The sequence below is a fragment of the Gopherus evgoodei genome, chromosome 4 (genome assembly GCF_007399415.2).
Source record: "Gopherus evgoodei ecotype Sinaloan lineage chromosome 4, rGopEvg1_v1.p, whole genome shotgun sequence".
NCBI classification, from domain to species: Eukaryota; Metazoa; Chordata; order Testudines; family Testudinidae; genus Gopherus; species Gopherus evgoodei.
Window position 1 is genome coordinate 105,421,690 of NC_044325.1, and position 16,642 is coordinate 105,438,331.

At 44.0% G+C, this 16,642-nt stretch overlaps 1 protein-coding gene across 2 annotated transcripts in view; it reads right to left on the reverse strand.

Annotated features, from left to right (window-relative positions):
- Positions 1 to 811: 811 nt before the first annotated feature.
- The window catches only part of RRAS2 (RAS related 2), a 92,583-nt gene continuing 76,752 nt past the window's right edge, over positions 812 to 16,642 (reverse strand). For both annotated transcript variants that reach the window (XM_030560446.1, XM_030560447.1), the window contains exons 5-6: positions 7,096 to 7,214; positions 812 to 2,588 (exon numbers count right to left, since the gene is read on the reverse strand). In XM_030560446.1, the coding sequence (XP_030416306.1) occupies positions 2,501 to 2,588; positions 7,096 to 7,214 (207 nt within the window). In that variant the 3' untranslated portion in view covers positions 812 to 2,500. The remainder of the gene's footprint in view (positions 2,589 to 7,095; positions 7,215 to 16,642) is intronic.

Consider the following 16,642-nt stretch of genomic DNA (forward strand, 5'->3'; position numbering starts at 1 on the left):
AGAAAAGTGATTAAAAACGGATGAGGCATGCAAGCTTCAACTTTTTAAAAAATTGTACAAAAAAGTCTGGCTACTTACTCACACAAAGTTGAAAGTCTTCAGAGAACTTAACTTCAATCCTATGAACATGCCCACTGACCAGGGGAGAAGGGGACCACGCACAATTGCCCAGGTGATTTAAAAGGGTCAGGGGGACCCCAACTGCCACCACTACTGTGGTAGCAGCAGCAGCCAGGGATCCCAGGGCCATTTTAAATTGCCCAGGCAGGCCGCAAGGTGCCTAGGTACATGAAACCAGTCTGGGCCCCATGCTTTGGGGGGCCCCGTGGGCGCTCCTGGATGTGACTATTTCATCACTTCCACTCTGGACCCGGCCCTGGGGCCCAGAATTTCTGTCAGCGGGCCTGCTTAGGAACATAATGCAATATCTTACATTTAATGCCTTCCCATAATCCCAAATGCTTTACACTTCTGAGAAATAAAAATCCACCATCTTTGCTAAAGGCCATCATTTCTTAGAAGTGGAGAATGTAATACATCTGCCAAACATTCCACAGGGTCTTTACTGGAGTAACTTTTAGAAAATTTGAAATAATGACCCAGCACGCACACACAACATATTTTACATGATGTCTGTAAAACATTGTCATTTCTCAGAAAACTAACCATGGTGTGTATGCAGAGTCAGCGAGCCAACTTAAGCTTCCTACTGCAATTTAATTTCCTCTACTATAAACGTCTCCTAGCATTAACCTGGCTTGTTACACAATCTAGTGGTCTTCAAGATTTTATTACCAGAGCAGAGTTATAATTTTTTATTGGCAGAGCAATCAACAATTCGCACACGCCAAAATATAGCCAAGTACAAGACATTTATTTTGAATGGCCTATTTTGTGAACTATCATTCTGTAGTCCTCTGGTATCAGCCGCTGGTCACAGCATCAGTTGAATCAGGAAGCCATTTCTACTTAGATGCTTTTAAGTCCATTCAGGTTACATCACTGTAGGTCAAATTTCAAGCTCCTGTCAGACTGAAAGTATGTAGAAATTTGCCTTTATTGTCCTAGTCCCCCTTCCAGCTATTGTTAACCCTTTCTCCCAAGGAGAGATTCAGTTTTTAAAAGACAAAAGGTGCAATGTGCTTACCTCTTGATAATGGTTAGATCATCTTTAATTCTAGCACCTCAAGTTATACACAGGTATGCTTAATAACCAAACTCCATAGAATTGTTGGACACATTCAATAAGGTGACAACTGTGCAATACCACTCAGTATTTCAGAGTCAGGGAACATAGTCTTGAATTGTTTAAACACAATCCACAGAACTCAAAATTCAAAAACCATCCACAGTTAAATTAAACAGTCATTTAAAAGTCTTACAGTTTAATATAGTTCACATAATGGTCAGTCTTTCACAAGGGATACTAAACATTACTTGAAAGCATGCCAAACTTTACTTGATGGCACATGATTGGCCATGGCTGGATACAACCAGAACAGTAAGGAGAAGTTCTACCACAGTTCAGCATATCCCGCATTATTTTGTCAGTTAAACGTGAACCGTGAGAATTAAATATTCATCTTTACATATACACGTTATGCTGTGAAAGCATATTTGCTTACAAACATATAAAAATACTTGTTAACTAGTTTGATAAGAAAATAATGTATAAAAGTATATAGCAAAAACATTTAATCATCTGACATTGGAAAGATCAAATCCATCTTTTTATATTACATGAAACAAAAACAGCTACAATTTTAGTTTTCTTGAATCCCTTACCCAGAAATACATCAAAGGAAGACACAGGAAAATTTTTCCCTCCAACAATAATGTGAAATTTTTCTAATAAACTGAAATGGCTAGTCCAGAATGAGCCCAGGTATTTGGCCACATTATAATAGTAGTAGTAATAATCCTGTAGCTATTCTAGATCCATAAAATACAGTAAGTAGACTTTTGGCCACTGGAAAAAAAGCTGAAGCATAAACAAGAGGTGAAACATTTTTGCTGACAAAGAAATTCAGTTTTGGTTTCTCAAGGCTAGCTGAACTCTAATTTAACTGAAGGGCAAAAAGCCACTACATTTCTTTATTAAATACACTTTACGCTTTGATTAGAAGTCTCCTTGATAGTAGCTAATGAAATGTCAAAAGTGAAAAATAAATTAACATAAAACAACTTTTATGTTTCACTTGAACACCTTGTCCTCTAAGGTTTTGTTTCATCTCCTTTATGAATAAAATTCCACAAGGTGCAAGCTCTTAAAGGGAGCAAAAATAGGAACTGTGATTTTAAAGAAGCAGCCTTAGTGTTTTGCTTTGAAGTCTGCCCTGAGATGACTAGTTGTCTTCTAGGACTGTATTCAGCCAGCTTCTTGGACTAAGGCTATTTTGGTGGTCATTTATAGGACATGGCACAAAAGCATACCCAAAGTGATGCAAAATGGTGGAAAGAAAAATTAATCTGGCAGTTGATAGCTTGATTCATGGGATTCTTAAAAAATGACACAATGACAGCCTTTCTTATCTTTTTCTTTCCGTGTTGGTTCTGGTGAAGGAGGGCACTCTTGTTCTTGAAATTTTCTAAAAAGATTAAAGTTCAGTTAATATATTTCTAACTCAAATCTGCTCTATATTTAAGTAAGTTTATTTATGATACTCTTGCTCTGGCAAAATTAGTCTTAACCACCATTACCTATGTTGGCTAGACAAGTTCCAGGATTTTCAGATTATTTGTATTGTCACAGAACCTAGAAACTGTATGCTAAGTACTGTACAAACATAAGAGTCCCTGTCCAGAGAGATTACTGCTCATGAATACTATTAGGCACACTTATATCAGTTCATGTCAGACCCAGCAAGATTTTCAGGAAGGTTAGACTGCTACTCTTCTGGGCATGCTCTAAGGTAAAAAAAGGTGTCGTGCCTATAACCAAATACTGGACAATAGGCCTATATTTGTACCTTAATATTAACAGCTTAAATAACCATAAATAACCAATTCTCATGGATAAATCTAAGATGTCGTGTCTCTGCAAACCATATCTTACAGAGATTCCCCCAAATCCTGTTTTTTGCAGGGGGCATAAGCAATAATAATATTAATAATGACTGATCAACAATCTTAATTCATGCCTGGTTCTAGAAGCTACATCAATAAGTATTGAAATTCAACATTTTAGTTAGCTCTTCTTATAATGCTTCTAAAAGCCTGTGCTTTCCTTTAACCAAAAGGGAAATTCCATGAAACAGAGCAAATTGCTCTGATGCAATTTAAATGGTTCAAAATGGGTTACTTATAGCCAACAAGTTCAGTTCTGAAGTTATGCAACATCCAAATGATGACATAACTCATCCTCTTTGGAGAAGTGAAATAGACATGTTTGTTTTTGAGTACCATTTAAATTGAAATCAAATCTGAATGATAATTTTAGGAATAAGAAGAGGCAAATCCTAATGATAGAGGATGAATGCTCTATATTTTACTCTCTTTTGCCTCTAGCCAAAAAGGACAGGATAATCTGTGATAGCTCTTGAAAATATATTACTTGTCTCTGGCCTATGACCACACTATAAACCAGATTTTTAAAATGGTGTTTATGCTACCTGGATAACTACAGCAAGCTACTCTGACGGCGTTTTGCCTCAAAACCAAAACTGTACCACCCTTATGATCAATAAGCCAAGAAGAGTATGTCCACAGAGTATGTTAGCACCCTTTGGCTAGGCTATGGGATTTTAGGTATAAGAATTCCCTTCCTGAAGTGCCAAAGCAGTATTTTTATGATGAATATAACATTTATTTTTCCATTTTCACCCAGAGGATGTGTAAGTGTGATGGGAGCTACAATTTGCAATTGAGACCCACGTCCCTGATGGCTACTAAAAAAATCTACTAGTGAGGAATTGGGTCAGTTATTGACAGATTTTGAAGGGCAGGATGCCATCAAAGGAATCAATTTCCTTCAATTGAGATTTTAAACCCTTTTCTAGAACTCCTCTCTACGCTGACAGAAGACACTAGGAACCTGAGCCATCTTTTTCCATGCACTTTAGGAGGACATTACATAACACTCTCACCATAGTTATCCATGCTTTTGTGACATCCTATTGGAATCACTGCATTGCGCTCTACATGGAGCTTTATTTGATACTCCAAAGCTTCAGAAAGCTCAGGTGGTGACTTTTTGCTTACTTAGCAGCTTTTGCCATAGGAAACAGGCATGTGCTCCAGGGTTTCACTCCCTTCCTAGTCACTTCTGGTTGTTATTCAAGGCACTGTTTTTTATTTAGGTCCATAGGCACAACCACAGGGAAGGAAAAAGAATCCTTCCTTCTCCACCCCACAATTTGCCTTGTTATTCCATAGACAGAAAATTCTCCCTCCTGGTACATCCAACTCTTTATTCCCCTCCTGTGGTGGCACTAACAGAAGTCAGCAAGGGCATTTTTGCTGACGGTCTCTATATTTGAAAAATCTACAAAGTGGCAGGGGTGGCTCTAGGGATTTTGCCGCCCCAAGCACGGCAGGCAGGCTGCCTCCGGCGGTAGGTCCGCTGGTCCCACGGCTTCGGTGGACCTCCCGCAGGCACACCTGCGGCAGGTCCGCCAAAGCCGTGGAACCAGCGGACCCTCCGCAGGCAAACCGCCCAAGGCAGCCTGCCTGCCACCCTTGCGACACCGGCAGAGCGCCCCTCACGGCTTCCCGCCCCAAACACGCACTTGGCATGCTGGGGCCTGGAGTTGAACCTGCAAAGTGGAAGCAAAAGCATTCTCAGTAAAGTAACTCATATTGGTCTAACAGGCTCTGTTCAAGGCACATGTAATTTGATTATCCACTCTGACTGGGAGAAAAAGGGAGATATTTTACCAAAGAAGTGCAGCCACTTCCAGAAGGCATTTAGTTTTACCATTGATTAAGCTATTTATTTTTTGTACATTCACCTGCCAGACAGGAGCAGTAAACAAGGCAGTTCTCTAGGTGAAGGAAGAATAAACTACATAATCCTTGATCTGTTGGTTTGGTTTGTTGTATGCTTGGCTTGATTGAAAGACTATACTGTGGTCTGTTTTGGGGGCTGTGCATTGAACCAAGCAACCTGCTAGGCTAGGCTAGGCTGTGAGCTTACTAACAAGGCTCTAGGCCAGGGGTCAGCAACCTTTCAGAAGTGGGGTGCAAAGTCTTCATTTATTCACTTTAATTTAAGGTTTCACGTGCCAATAATACATTTTAATGTTTTTTAGAAGGTCTCTCTCTATAAGTCTATATAGTATATTAACTAAACTAGTGTTGTATTGTAAAATAAACAAGGTTTTCAAAATGTTTAAGAAGCTTCATTTAAAATTAAATTAAAATGTTGATCTTACGCTTCTGGCCTGCTCAGCCTGCTGCTGGTCTGGGGTTCCATTCACCTAGGCCGGCAGCAGGCTGAGCGGAGCCTGCTGCCAGGACCCTGGCTGGCAAGGGTCTGGCAGCCAGAACCCCAGACAGGCAGCGGGCTGTGCAGGGCCAGCAGCCAGGACCCCAGACCAGCAGTGGTCTGAGCACCTCAGCCCACTGCCACTCAGGGGTTCCATCTGCCAGCTCCTGCCAGCCAAGATCCCGGCTGCCAGACCCGCTCAGCCTACTGCCAGTCTGGGGTCCCAGCCCTGCCCGCATACAGTGGGTACCTACCTTCTCCCTGGTTCTGGCCCATTCTCTTCCTCTCTCCGCACTGAGCTGAGGGTGGGAGTGCACTGAGCACAGGGCTGGGCGTGAAGGGTCTGGCCAGGAGCTAGAAGGAGGGAGGGGGCTCAGGGTTGGGGCAGGAGATTTGGGTGTAGGGCACTTACCTGGGCAGATCCCATTTGGTGCGAGGGGTGCAGGTGGGAATGTGGGGGGGATGCGGGAGCACCTGTTTGGTGCTCAGGGTGGGGATGTGAGGGGTGCAAGAGTCAGGATGTGGGGGGAGGGGTGCAAGCGATGTGGTGGGGTGCAAGAGTCAGGGAAGAGGGCTGAGGGTATGTTGGGGTTTGCCAGAGTCGGGGAGGCTGGGTATGTGTGGGGGTGCCAGAGTCAGGGCTGGGGTCGTGGGGGGAGGGGGGAGTGAAGGAGTCAAGCAGAGAGCTGGGTGCGTACTGGGGAGGGGTCAGGGCAGAGGGCTCCCCCACTCCTGTAGCCCCCAGCTGGCTCACCCACTCGGGGCCCCGCAGCACACCGCATGAGCGCAACTAGCGCCCCGCGGCAAGAGAGATTCCCCTCTGGCTGTGTCTGGAGGAGCCGCTCCTCCAGATCCCGTGGTATGCGAGCTCCGCGCCCCAGGGCTCTCTGGCCACCATCAATTCCCGCTCGCCTGCACCTGCTAGACGCTCAGCGCGGCCAGGCCGTAGGGCTCTCCACTCCTCCCAACTCACGAACAGCAGGTGATCCATAGCCGCGGCTCGGCGCCTCCTCCCAGAGATGTTCATCAGCCCGCACTGCTGCCGCCGGCCTCTCCCGCCTCCACCCACCAGGAGTCAGGATCAGGTTCAGCAGCGAATCTGCTCCCCTGGTGTGCTGCCAATCCACCATGGCCAGCTATACCAAGGTGGTCCAGGTAAGCAGGCCCCTCTGCAACAATGGGCAGGGCTCCTCGCCAGGTGAGGGGATGCGGGAGTCCAAGAGCAGGCCGCTGAGGCAGCTCCTTTCTTGGGGGGCACAGGTTTGGCACACGTGCCATAGGTTGCAGACCCATGCTCTAGTCTAGCCTGATATCTTTCAATCCCTAACCCCTTTCAGTTCCCTTGACAAAGGGATGATTAGTGAAAGGGTATCTGACTTTTTACACAAAGCCAATATTCAGTTGCTGAATACTGGCTACACTATTTAAGCATCAGCAGATTTCATTGACTATGTTCAATGCCTAGCACCAGAAATCTTCAAGGATTAAGGGAAAAAGTTCTCCTCTCAAACCCACACAGTCAGCAGAGTATCAGTTAACATCTGCAGTGCAGATGTGCAAGCAGAATTTGCCCTGATTATCCCTAGTTGTATTTTCTCTCCAAGACAGCAGTTTGTTCTCTGTTAAAGCTCACGAGTTCTTGAAGTTTCCTCAGAACACCGTTGACCTACCTTATTACTCTGACAAGCTCATGAAAGGCTTGGTCTACATTCAATCGTATTTTTGCTGAGGCTTCCATATACGTTACTTTAAGCTGTCGTGCTAATTGCTGGCCTTCCTCTTGTGTTACCTGAAATCAAAAGCAATCATTAAGAGTAAGCTCTAAGCATTCCACTGACATATTCTGATTTGCGTACACGTACACACACACACACTGAGCATGATGTCTATGAAAAAATAAGTAGCTGTTTCCCTAAATATTGCGTATGAATCACATTATCCCTGAGGGATTCAGTAGTTTGATATTATCTAGCCATTAAAATTAAACTACCGGTGTTGAGTATAGCTTCTCAAGCATGGTATTTAAAAAAAATAAAGCTACTCACCAAAAATACAAAAAACTAAGAATTTAAAATGCAAGTTAACTTTTTTTAGTGTAGAGAAGAGCATTCACAAGAATCAGAAAGCTCTGTTCATATACCATCTTTAAACCATTTCCCCATTTTCCATTTTATTAAATACTTTTCAAATTCTGTGTAATAGTTCATATAACCAGGTTTTACTCCTTAAACAGGAAAGCCTGCTATGAACCAAAATTACAATGACTCAAAAGTCAAACAGCTGCTGCTAGATAAGAACCAAGTGTGCAAGATATAAAGCACAGCTGTTTAGAAATATAGTTTGAACTCCAGAAGATGAGAGGTGGGTACACAGTGCTACAGAAATTCTATAAGAAAACTGAGTAGCTTTGTCCTGATACGATGGTGCAAGTTTCAGTGAAAAAATATTCATACAGCAATACACAACGCAGCCCAAAATGCTCATTTGTGACAAGCAGATCCTGAATAGTAAGCCGGGTGACATGCCTTCTGCACTGGAATCGTTTGATGCTAAAACAAGCTGCCATCCATCATCGATTCAATACATGCACCATATTGATAATTCCCAAAGGAATACTTAAGATAGAGAAGATGACGTCAAAGCTAGTGGGTGCTAAGACGCAGCCTTGCTACATACCAGTATCAATATTAAACTCAGATGACCTTCCATTTCAATACTAGATGGCGGCCTTCATTCCCTCATGGAACTCCTTGAATAGGAGGAGCACCTTTTGTGGACACTCAATTTGCAACAGAATCTTACAGATACCACTCCTGCTAACCATGTCAAAGGCTCTGGACAACATGGATCACTTCTGCTATCTCAGCTCAATTCTTACCAGCTCACTTAATCTTGATAGGGAACTTGATGCTAGAATCAGCAAAGCTTCTGTTACCTTTGGCAAACTTACCTGAAATATTTGCTAACCCTGAACACAAAGGTGTCTCTTGGGTCCTTGGTACCTTCCTATACACAGTTGTGAAAGCTAAGTTACGTACTCCAAGCAGGAGTGGAGATTGAACAGTTTCCACCTCTGCTGTCTTAGAAAAATCCTCAGAGTTACTTGGGACCAACAGATCACAATAATCAGACCCTTGAGGGAACCAGCCTACAATCCGGGCAGACTACACTGGACACAAGGAACACATGCCTCAAGATAATCTGCTGAAGGCTGTGCTCTATGGCCAACTGAAGAACTGCCCACGACACAAAGGAAGGCCAAAGGTCTAATACAGCAACAAGGTGAATGAAGCAAGGTCTCAGCATTTCCACTGACAACTGTGAAAATCCTGCCCAAAATCATTCAGTTTGGAGAAGCTGGGTTAAAAAGAGCCATGAGAGAGCTCAGCCAGCAAGCCAGGAAGCAGAGTATGCTTAAAATTCTGTCCGTCTGGTGAGGGAACCTGTAGCCACTGTGGGAAGGTTTGCCACCCGCATCAGGCTCTTTTCCTATACCACCGCTAAGCACCCTTGACGGACTGACTTTGTCGCATCTCCTTTCATCTGTTAAGATGCTGGATGGCCACATAAGGAGGAAAAAGCAGATTGTTAGTGGTAAAGATGAAGAAACAGATCTTGGTAAAACATGGCTACAAAGGAAGACAGTCAAAGGTCTGACTGGAAGAAGAACAGATGTCAATGGCAAGAGGTGCAGGAAGACAGAGGTCGAGAGAAAAGATAAAGTGTAGTTTAGGGGAGATTTAATTGGATGTCCAGCTGCAATCTCAGATGTCAGAAACACACAGAGGTAAGACACTGGACAAAGGAAGGGAAGGGCAGGGATAAAGAGGTAGACTTGTGGGTGGTCAGCAGATAGCATTAAGAGAGACAAATTAAGAATAAAAATGCCTCTTACATATATTATGTCAGTTAATGCGAAGAGAGGTACCCAGGGAGTGCAGAGGCTGGAAGAGGAGAGGGGAGATGCTTTTTACAGATTTTAAGGCCTTTCTGACCTGCTGTATAATAGGCAGAGTTTCCACCAGTAATTCCTACATTGAACCTATCCTTCTGATTGTAGCTCTAAAAGATCAATTCTAAAAGATGCATGGTAACTCAGTGTAAGACCTAATCTTGATTTATAGATTTCAAGTGATGGAGAATCTACCACATCCCCAGGTTAATTACCAGTGTTAAAAACGTGCACCTTATTTCTAGTGTGAAATTGTCTGCTTAAGTAAACAGACCCTTATTAGCAGATCCTTTTCTCTATGTAGGCATTTATAGACAATCAAGTCAACCCTTGGATACCTTAAATAGATTGCAATTCTCAAGTCTCTCTGCAAGGCAGTTTTTCCTGGATCATCAACTATTCCTGTAGCTCATTTCCAGTTTTTCCATGTCCTTTTCTGAAGTACTGACAATAGGACTGAACACTATCTTAGCAATTCTTGCTGTTACCTCTGTATATGGCACAACCTCCTTTCTTCTACTCAATAGACCCATTTATGCACCCAAGGCTCATTGTCATAACATCACATTGGGAGCTCATGTTTAGTGAGTTATTCACCATGACCTCCCAGTCCTTTCCAGAGAGTCACCCCATTCTGTAAATGTGACCTACATTCTTAGTTACAAAATATAAATACAGCCAAACGCATGGTTTAAAAAAAAAATGTTCAAATAGGCGTAGTTTACCAAGCAACCTAGACCACGCTGTATAATTGACCAATCTTTTAACACTACTAGTTTGGATCCTCCTCACATTTTCTCTTTTTAAAATCAGCAGTGACTTTGTTTTCTTCCAAACAATTGATAAAAATATATTTAATAGCAAAAACCACTTCCAATGGGTGCCTCAGGGGACACTGAAGAATTCACTGGTTTCCTGCTTAGCTGGTGTAACTCAAGGTGTTAACCTTGACCTGTTGCCTTACAATATTGGTCCAAGCTGTCTGTAGCAGCTCCACAACAGAGATCAGCTGCTCTCGTCTGCAATTCCCAGATCTGTACATCTAAAAGGTAGGGCACTCTAGACTGGAAAGACAGGGTGTCTCAGTTCACGGCAACTACATCTGTATTTCCCCCCTTGGATCCAGCAAGGGCCCACACACTCAGGCTTCCAGCTCCCCAGCTGTTGCCTTTTGGGTAGAGACCTGCATCTTACTCCCTTCAGACTAGGGCAAAGTCCAGGCTGTACAGTTCCCTGCTTTCACTGTGCATTTCCCAGCAAAGTCTGCTGCCCTAACAGCTCTGCTTGTTTTCTTTTCAGAGACTGATAACAGAGTGATTGCGGCAGACAAGTTACCACACAGTTCTTTCTAAGCACACCTACTATATTCTTAAGGTAAAAAGCATTAGAGAAGGCATTAAAAACAATAAAAGAACCTACATGCACACTAAGCCTACTATGCATCACCCCACCCTAGGAGGATTTTGTTTTGTTGTTACAAGATCAAAGTTTCCACTCAGAACAAGCGCAGTCTTACGAGGCTTCAATAGGCCCAGTCCTTCCAATCCTTGCATATGGATTGGAGCCCTCCATATACCAGGGTCCTGGCCATTTGCTGGATCAGGAAGAAGGCCCCGAGTCAATATAAAACAGGTTTCGGAGTAGCAGCCATGTTAATCTGTATCAGCAAGAAGAATAGGAGTACCTGTGGAACCTTAGAGACTAAGGCCATGTCTACATCTAAAATTTTGCAGCGCTGGTTGTTACAGCTGTATTAGTACAGCTGTATAGGACCAGCGCTGCAGAGTGGCCATACTTACAGCAACCAGCGCTGCAAGTGGTGTTAGATGTGGCCACACTGCAGCGCTGTTGGGCGGCTTCAAGGGGGGTTCGGGGAACGCGAGAGCAAACCGGGAAAGGAGACCAGGTTCGCTGCGGTTTGCTCTCGCGTTCCCCGAACCACCCTGCAAACCGCAGGGAAGGAGACCTGCTTGCTCGGGGGTTCGGGGAACGAGAGAGCAAACCGGGAAAGGAGAACAGCTTCGCCGCGGTTTGCTCTCGCGTTCCCCGAACCACCCTGCAAACCGCAGGGAAGGAGACCTGCTTGCTCGGGGTTCGGGGAACGCGAGAGCAAGCCGGGGAAGGAGACCAGCTTGATTACCAGAGGCTTCCTCAGGTATGCTGGGATACCTGCTTATTCCATGGAGGTCAAGAAAAGCGCTGGTAAGTGTCTACACTTGATTACCAGCGCTGGATCACCAGCGCTGGATCCTCTACACCCGAGACAAAACGGGAGTACGGCCAGCGCTGCAAACAGGGAGTTGCAGCGCTGGTGGTGCCCTGCAGATGTGTACACCTCCTAAGTTGCAGCGCTGTAACTCCCTCACCAGCGCTGCAACTTTCTGATGTAGACAAGCCCTAACAAATTTATTTGAGCATAAGCTTTCATGGGCTAAAACCCACTTCATTGGATGCATGCAGTGCAAAAAACAGTAGCAAGAGATATATAATATAACACACACACACACACACACACACACACACACACACACACACACAGAACAACAAACAATGGGTGTTACCATACACACTATAACGAGAGTGATCTGTTAAGGTGAGCTATTACCAGCAGGACAGAGGGGAAAAAAACAAAACTTTGTAGTGGTAATCAAAATGGTCCATTTACAGCAGTTGACAAGAAGTTGTGTGTGTGGGGAGGGGGGGAATAAAAATGGAGAAATAGTTTTACTTTGTGTAATGACCCATCCACTCCCAGTCTTTATTCGAGCCTAATTTAATGGTGTCCAGTTTGCAAATTAATTCCAATTCAGACTCCGGAGTCTGTTTTTGAAGTTTTTTTGTTGTAATATTGTGACTTTTAGGTCTGTAATCAAGTGACAAGGGAGGCTGAAGTGTTCGACTGGTTTTTTAATGTTATAATTCTTGACGTCTGTTGTGTCCATTTATTCTTTTACGCAGAGACTGTCCAGTTTGGCCAATGTACATGGCAGAGAGGCATTGCTGGCACATGATGGCATATATCACATCAGTAGAAGTGCAGGTGAACAAGCCTCTGATAGTGTGGCTGATGTGCCTAGGTCCTATGATGGTGTCCCCTGAATAGATATGAGGCCAGAATTGGCAACGGGCTTTGTTGCAAGGATAGGTTCTTGGGTGAGTGTTTCTGTTGTGTGGCGTGCGGTTGTTGGTGAGTATTTGTTTCAGGGTTGGGGCTGTCTGTAAGCAAGGACTGGCCTATCTCCCAAGATCCGTGAGAGTGATGGATCGTCCTTCAGGATAGGTTGTAGATCCTTCATGATGCGCTGGAGAGGTTTTAGTTGAGGGCTGAAGGTGACGGCTAGTAGCATTCTGTTACTTTCTTCGTTGGGCCTGTCCTGTTAGGGGTGACTTTTGGGTACTCTTCTGGCTGTGTCAATCTGTTTCTTCACTTCAGCAGGTGGATACTGTAGTTGTAAGAATGCTTGATAGAGATCTTGCAGGCGTTTGTCTCTGAGGGGCTGGAGCAAATGTGATTGTATCATAGAGCTTGGCGGTAGACAATGGATCGTGTGGTGTGGTATGGATGAAAGCTGGAGGCATGTAGGTAAATATAGCAGTCAGATCTTCTTCTCTCTTCCCATCCCCAAAGTAAGTTGTGTTGGGCTCTTTTTTCAAATAGGTTAGTAAGTTCTACATACACTGTTGTAAGTATATTTTTAGCGAAAGCGAGGCCAGAGTAGTTCATCTTATTTGGAGCAGCAGATGAGGTGGTCTGGGGCACTGAATTCCTGTGGGAATTCATCCAGTGTCTTAGACCAACAACAAGAAAGCTCCATTTCCGGTGCAAAAGAATTTTCCTCTTGCTGTGGCCAGCTCCATCATGCCTGAAGAGCAGAACCATCATCATCATCTGCAGACCTTGTCCTGGAGTTTTAGCCAATCTTTCAAATGTCATGATCCCTGGGGACTGTTAACTAACTAACTAACTATATCTGGCATGTGTTCTCTTTCAGAGCTCAATATCCAAACAGAAAATGACAAATGCTTGTTATGCTGTGCTGAGATAAGCACTCAAGCCAAGTTTGGTCCTATAGTATTCAAACATTACTGTATGGCCTGATGGGAGTATCTGCTTCTCAGCTTTGTACACAACCCAAATTTTAGTCCTCCATTGACTTTGTGTGCTCTTGGGCAAGTCATGTAACACCTGCTTAAGTTTCTTCATCTTAAAAATACAAAACAAAACAGGAATAATCTTCCCTTCCTTACAAGATGCAGTATCACAGGGGTGGCCAACGTGTGGCTCTGGAGCCACATGCAGCTCTTCAGAAGTTAATATGCAGCTCCCTGTATAGGCACCCACTTTCCAATGTGCTGGGGGATGCTCACTGCTCAACCCCTGGCTCTGTCACAGGCCCTGACCCCACTCCATCCCTTCCCGCCCCCTTCCCCTCAGCCTACAGTGCCCTTGCTCCTCCCCCTCCCCCCCAGAGCCTCCTGCACACCATGAAACAGCTGATCGGGAGATGCAGGGAGGAAGGGGGAGGTGCTAATCAGTGGTGCTGCCAGAGGCCCTGGGAGCAGCGGAGGGAGGAGCTGATGGGGACTGCTGAGGTATTACTGTGGCTCTTTGGCAATGTACATTGGTGAAGTCTGGCTCCTTCTTAGGATCAGGTTGGCCACCCCTGCAGTATCAGGACTAGAATTCATGCAGAATTCCTAATATATCTAATACTACATAAGCTTTAAAAGAAACATATGAAAAGAATGGAGTTCTGCTATTGACTGGAAGTCCATTTTGCTAAATCAACTAAAAAATCTAAAAAGGACTGCATTGCAAGCTAATTAATCCACAGAAGTCAAAACTCACATAAGTGCATGTGATTCCATAATTGCAATCACTTTGTCCCCTAATAAACTGGTGAAATGGGGCAGCTGTTTAACAAACGAGAGTGGTACACAAAAGTTTACAACAGAAAGTGGGAATTTAGGCATATGCCATCATGTGTCAGCAATGCTCCTCTGCCATGTATATTGGGCAAACCGGACAGTCTCTAGGCAAAAGAATTAATGGACACAAATTTGACATCAGGAATCATAACACTCAAAAAACAGTAGGAGAACACTTCAACCTGTCTGGTCATTCAATGACAGACCTGCGGGTGGCAATTTTGCAACAGAAAAGCTTCAAAAACAGACTCCAAGGAGAAACTGCAGAGCTGGAATCGATATGCAAACTAGATACAATCAATGTAGGCTTAAATAGGGACTGAGAATGGCTGAGCCATTACAAACACTGAATCTATCTCCCCTTGTAAGTATTCTCACACTTCTTATCAAACGGTCTGTACTGGGCTATCTTGATTATCACTTCAAAAATTTTTCTCTCTTACTTAATTGGCCTCCCAGAATTGGCAAGACAACTCCCACCTTTTCATGCTCTCTGTATGTATATATATGTCTCCTTAATGTATGTTTCATTCTATGCATCCAAAGAAGTGGGCTGTAGTCCACGAAAGCTTATGCTCAAATAAATTTTTTAGTCTCTAAGGTGCCACAAGTACTCTTGTTCTTTTTGCAAATACAGACTAACACGGCTGCTACTCTGTTACCTAAACTGAATCCCAAGGACCCCTGTTTTAAGCCTCACTCTAAAGATAACACCTCTAGCAACACAGTGCTGTGCTAGTGCATTAGTTAATTACTGACTCAGAGGAAAACTAGCACCTACTAAACCACAAGCCACTTCCGTGCACCCATTTTGGATCTTCCTTGAAAGCCTGCCACCCAGGGGCCGATGAAGGCCTAACCTCATTTAGTTTGTGATTAGCTAATAAGGCTGCCACCCTGGAAAAAGCTGCTGAGACATCAAGTGCCTTGTTCAACTCTCCTCCTTTTTAAAGGGAATCAATGTTATTTAAACAAAAGAACAGGAGTACTTGTGGCACCTTAGAGACTAATAATTTTATTTCAGCATGAGCTTTTGTGAGCTACAGCTCACTTCATCGGATGCATAGAATGGAACACGCAGACAGGAGATATTTATAACATACAGAGAACATGAAAAGGTAGACGTATGCATACCAACAGGAAGAGTCTAATCAGTTGAGATGAGCTATCATCAGAAGGAGAAAAAAAACCTATTGGAGTGATGATTAAGATGACCCATGCCTGTCCTGTAGTAGGTGGCTTCTAGGTACTCTTCTGGCTCTGTCAATCTGTTTTTTCACTTCAGCAGGTGGGTATTGTAGTTGTAAGAATGCTTGATAGAGATCTTGTAGGTGTTCATCTCTGTCTGAGGGATTGGAGCAAATACGGTTCTATTTTAGAGCTTGGCTGTAGACAATGGATCGTGTGGTGTGTCCTCGATGGAAGCTGGAGGCATGCAGGTAAGTATAGCGGTCAGTGGGCTTCCGGTATAGGGTGGTGTTTATGTGACCATCGCTTATTAGCACAATAGTGTCTAGGAAATGGACCACTTGTGTGGACTGGTCTAGGCTGAGCTTGATGGTGGGATGGAAATTCTTAAAAATCACAGTGGAATTCCTCGAGGGCTTCTTTTTCATGAATCCAGATGATTTAGATGTCATCAATGTAGCGCAAGTAGAGTAGGGGTGTTAGGGAAAGAGAGCTAAGGAACCATTGTTCTAAGTCAGCCATAAAGATGTCGGCATACTGTGGGGCCATGCGGTATCCATAACAGAGCCAGAAGAGCACCCAGAAGCCACCTAATACAGGACAGGCCCAACAAAGAAAACAGAACACTACTAGCCGTCACCTACAGCCCCCAACTAAAATCTCTCCAGCGCATCAAAGATCTACAACCTATCCTGAAAGATGATCCCTCACTCTCACAGATCTTGGAGACAGGCCAGTCCTCGCTTATAGACAACCTCCCAACCTGAAGCAAATACTCACCAGCAACTGCACACCATACAACATAAACACTAACCCAGGAACCTATCCTTGCAACAAAGCCCGATGCCAGCTCTGTCCATATATCTATTCAAGTGACATCATAGGACCTAATCACATCAGCCACGCCATCAGGGGCTCGTTCACCTGCACATCTACCAACGTGATATATGCTATCATGTGCCAGCAATGCCCCTCTGCCATGCACATTGGCCAAACCGGACAGTCTCTACGCAAAATAAATGGACACAAATCTGACATCAGGAATCATAACATTCAAAAACCAGTGGGAGAACACTTCAACCTCTCTAACTACTCAGTGACAGACTTGAAGGTGGCAATTTTGCAACAAAAAAAATTCAAAAACAGAC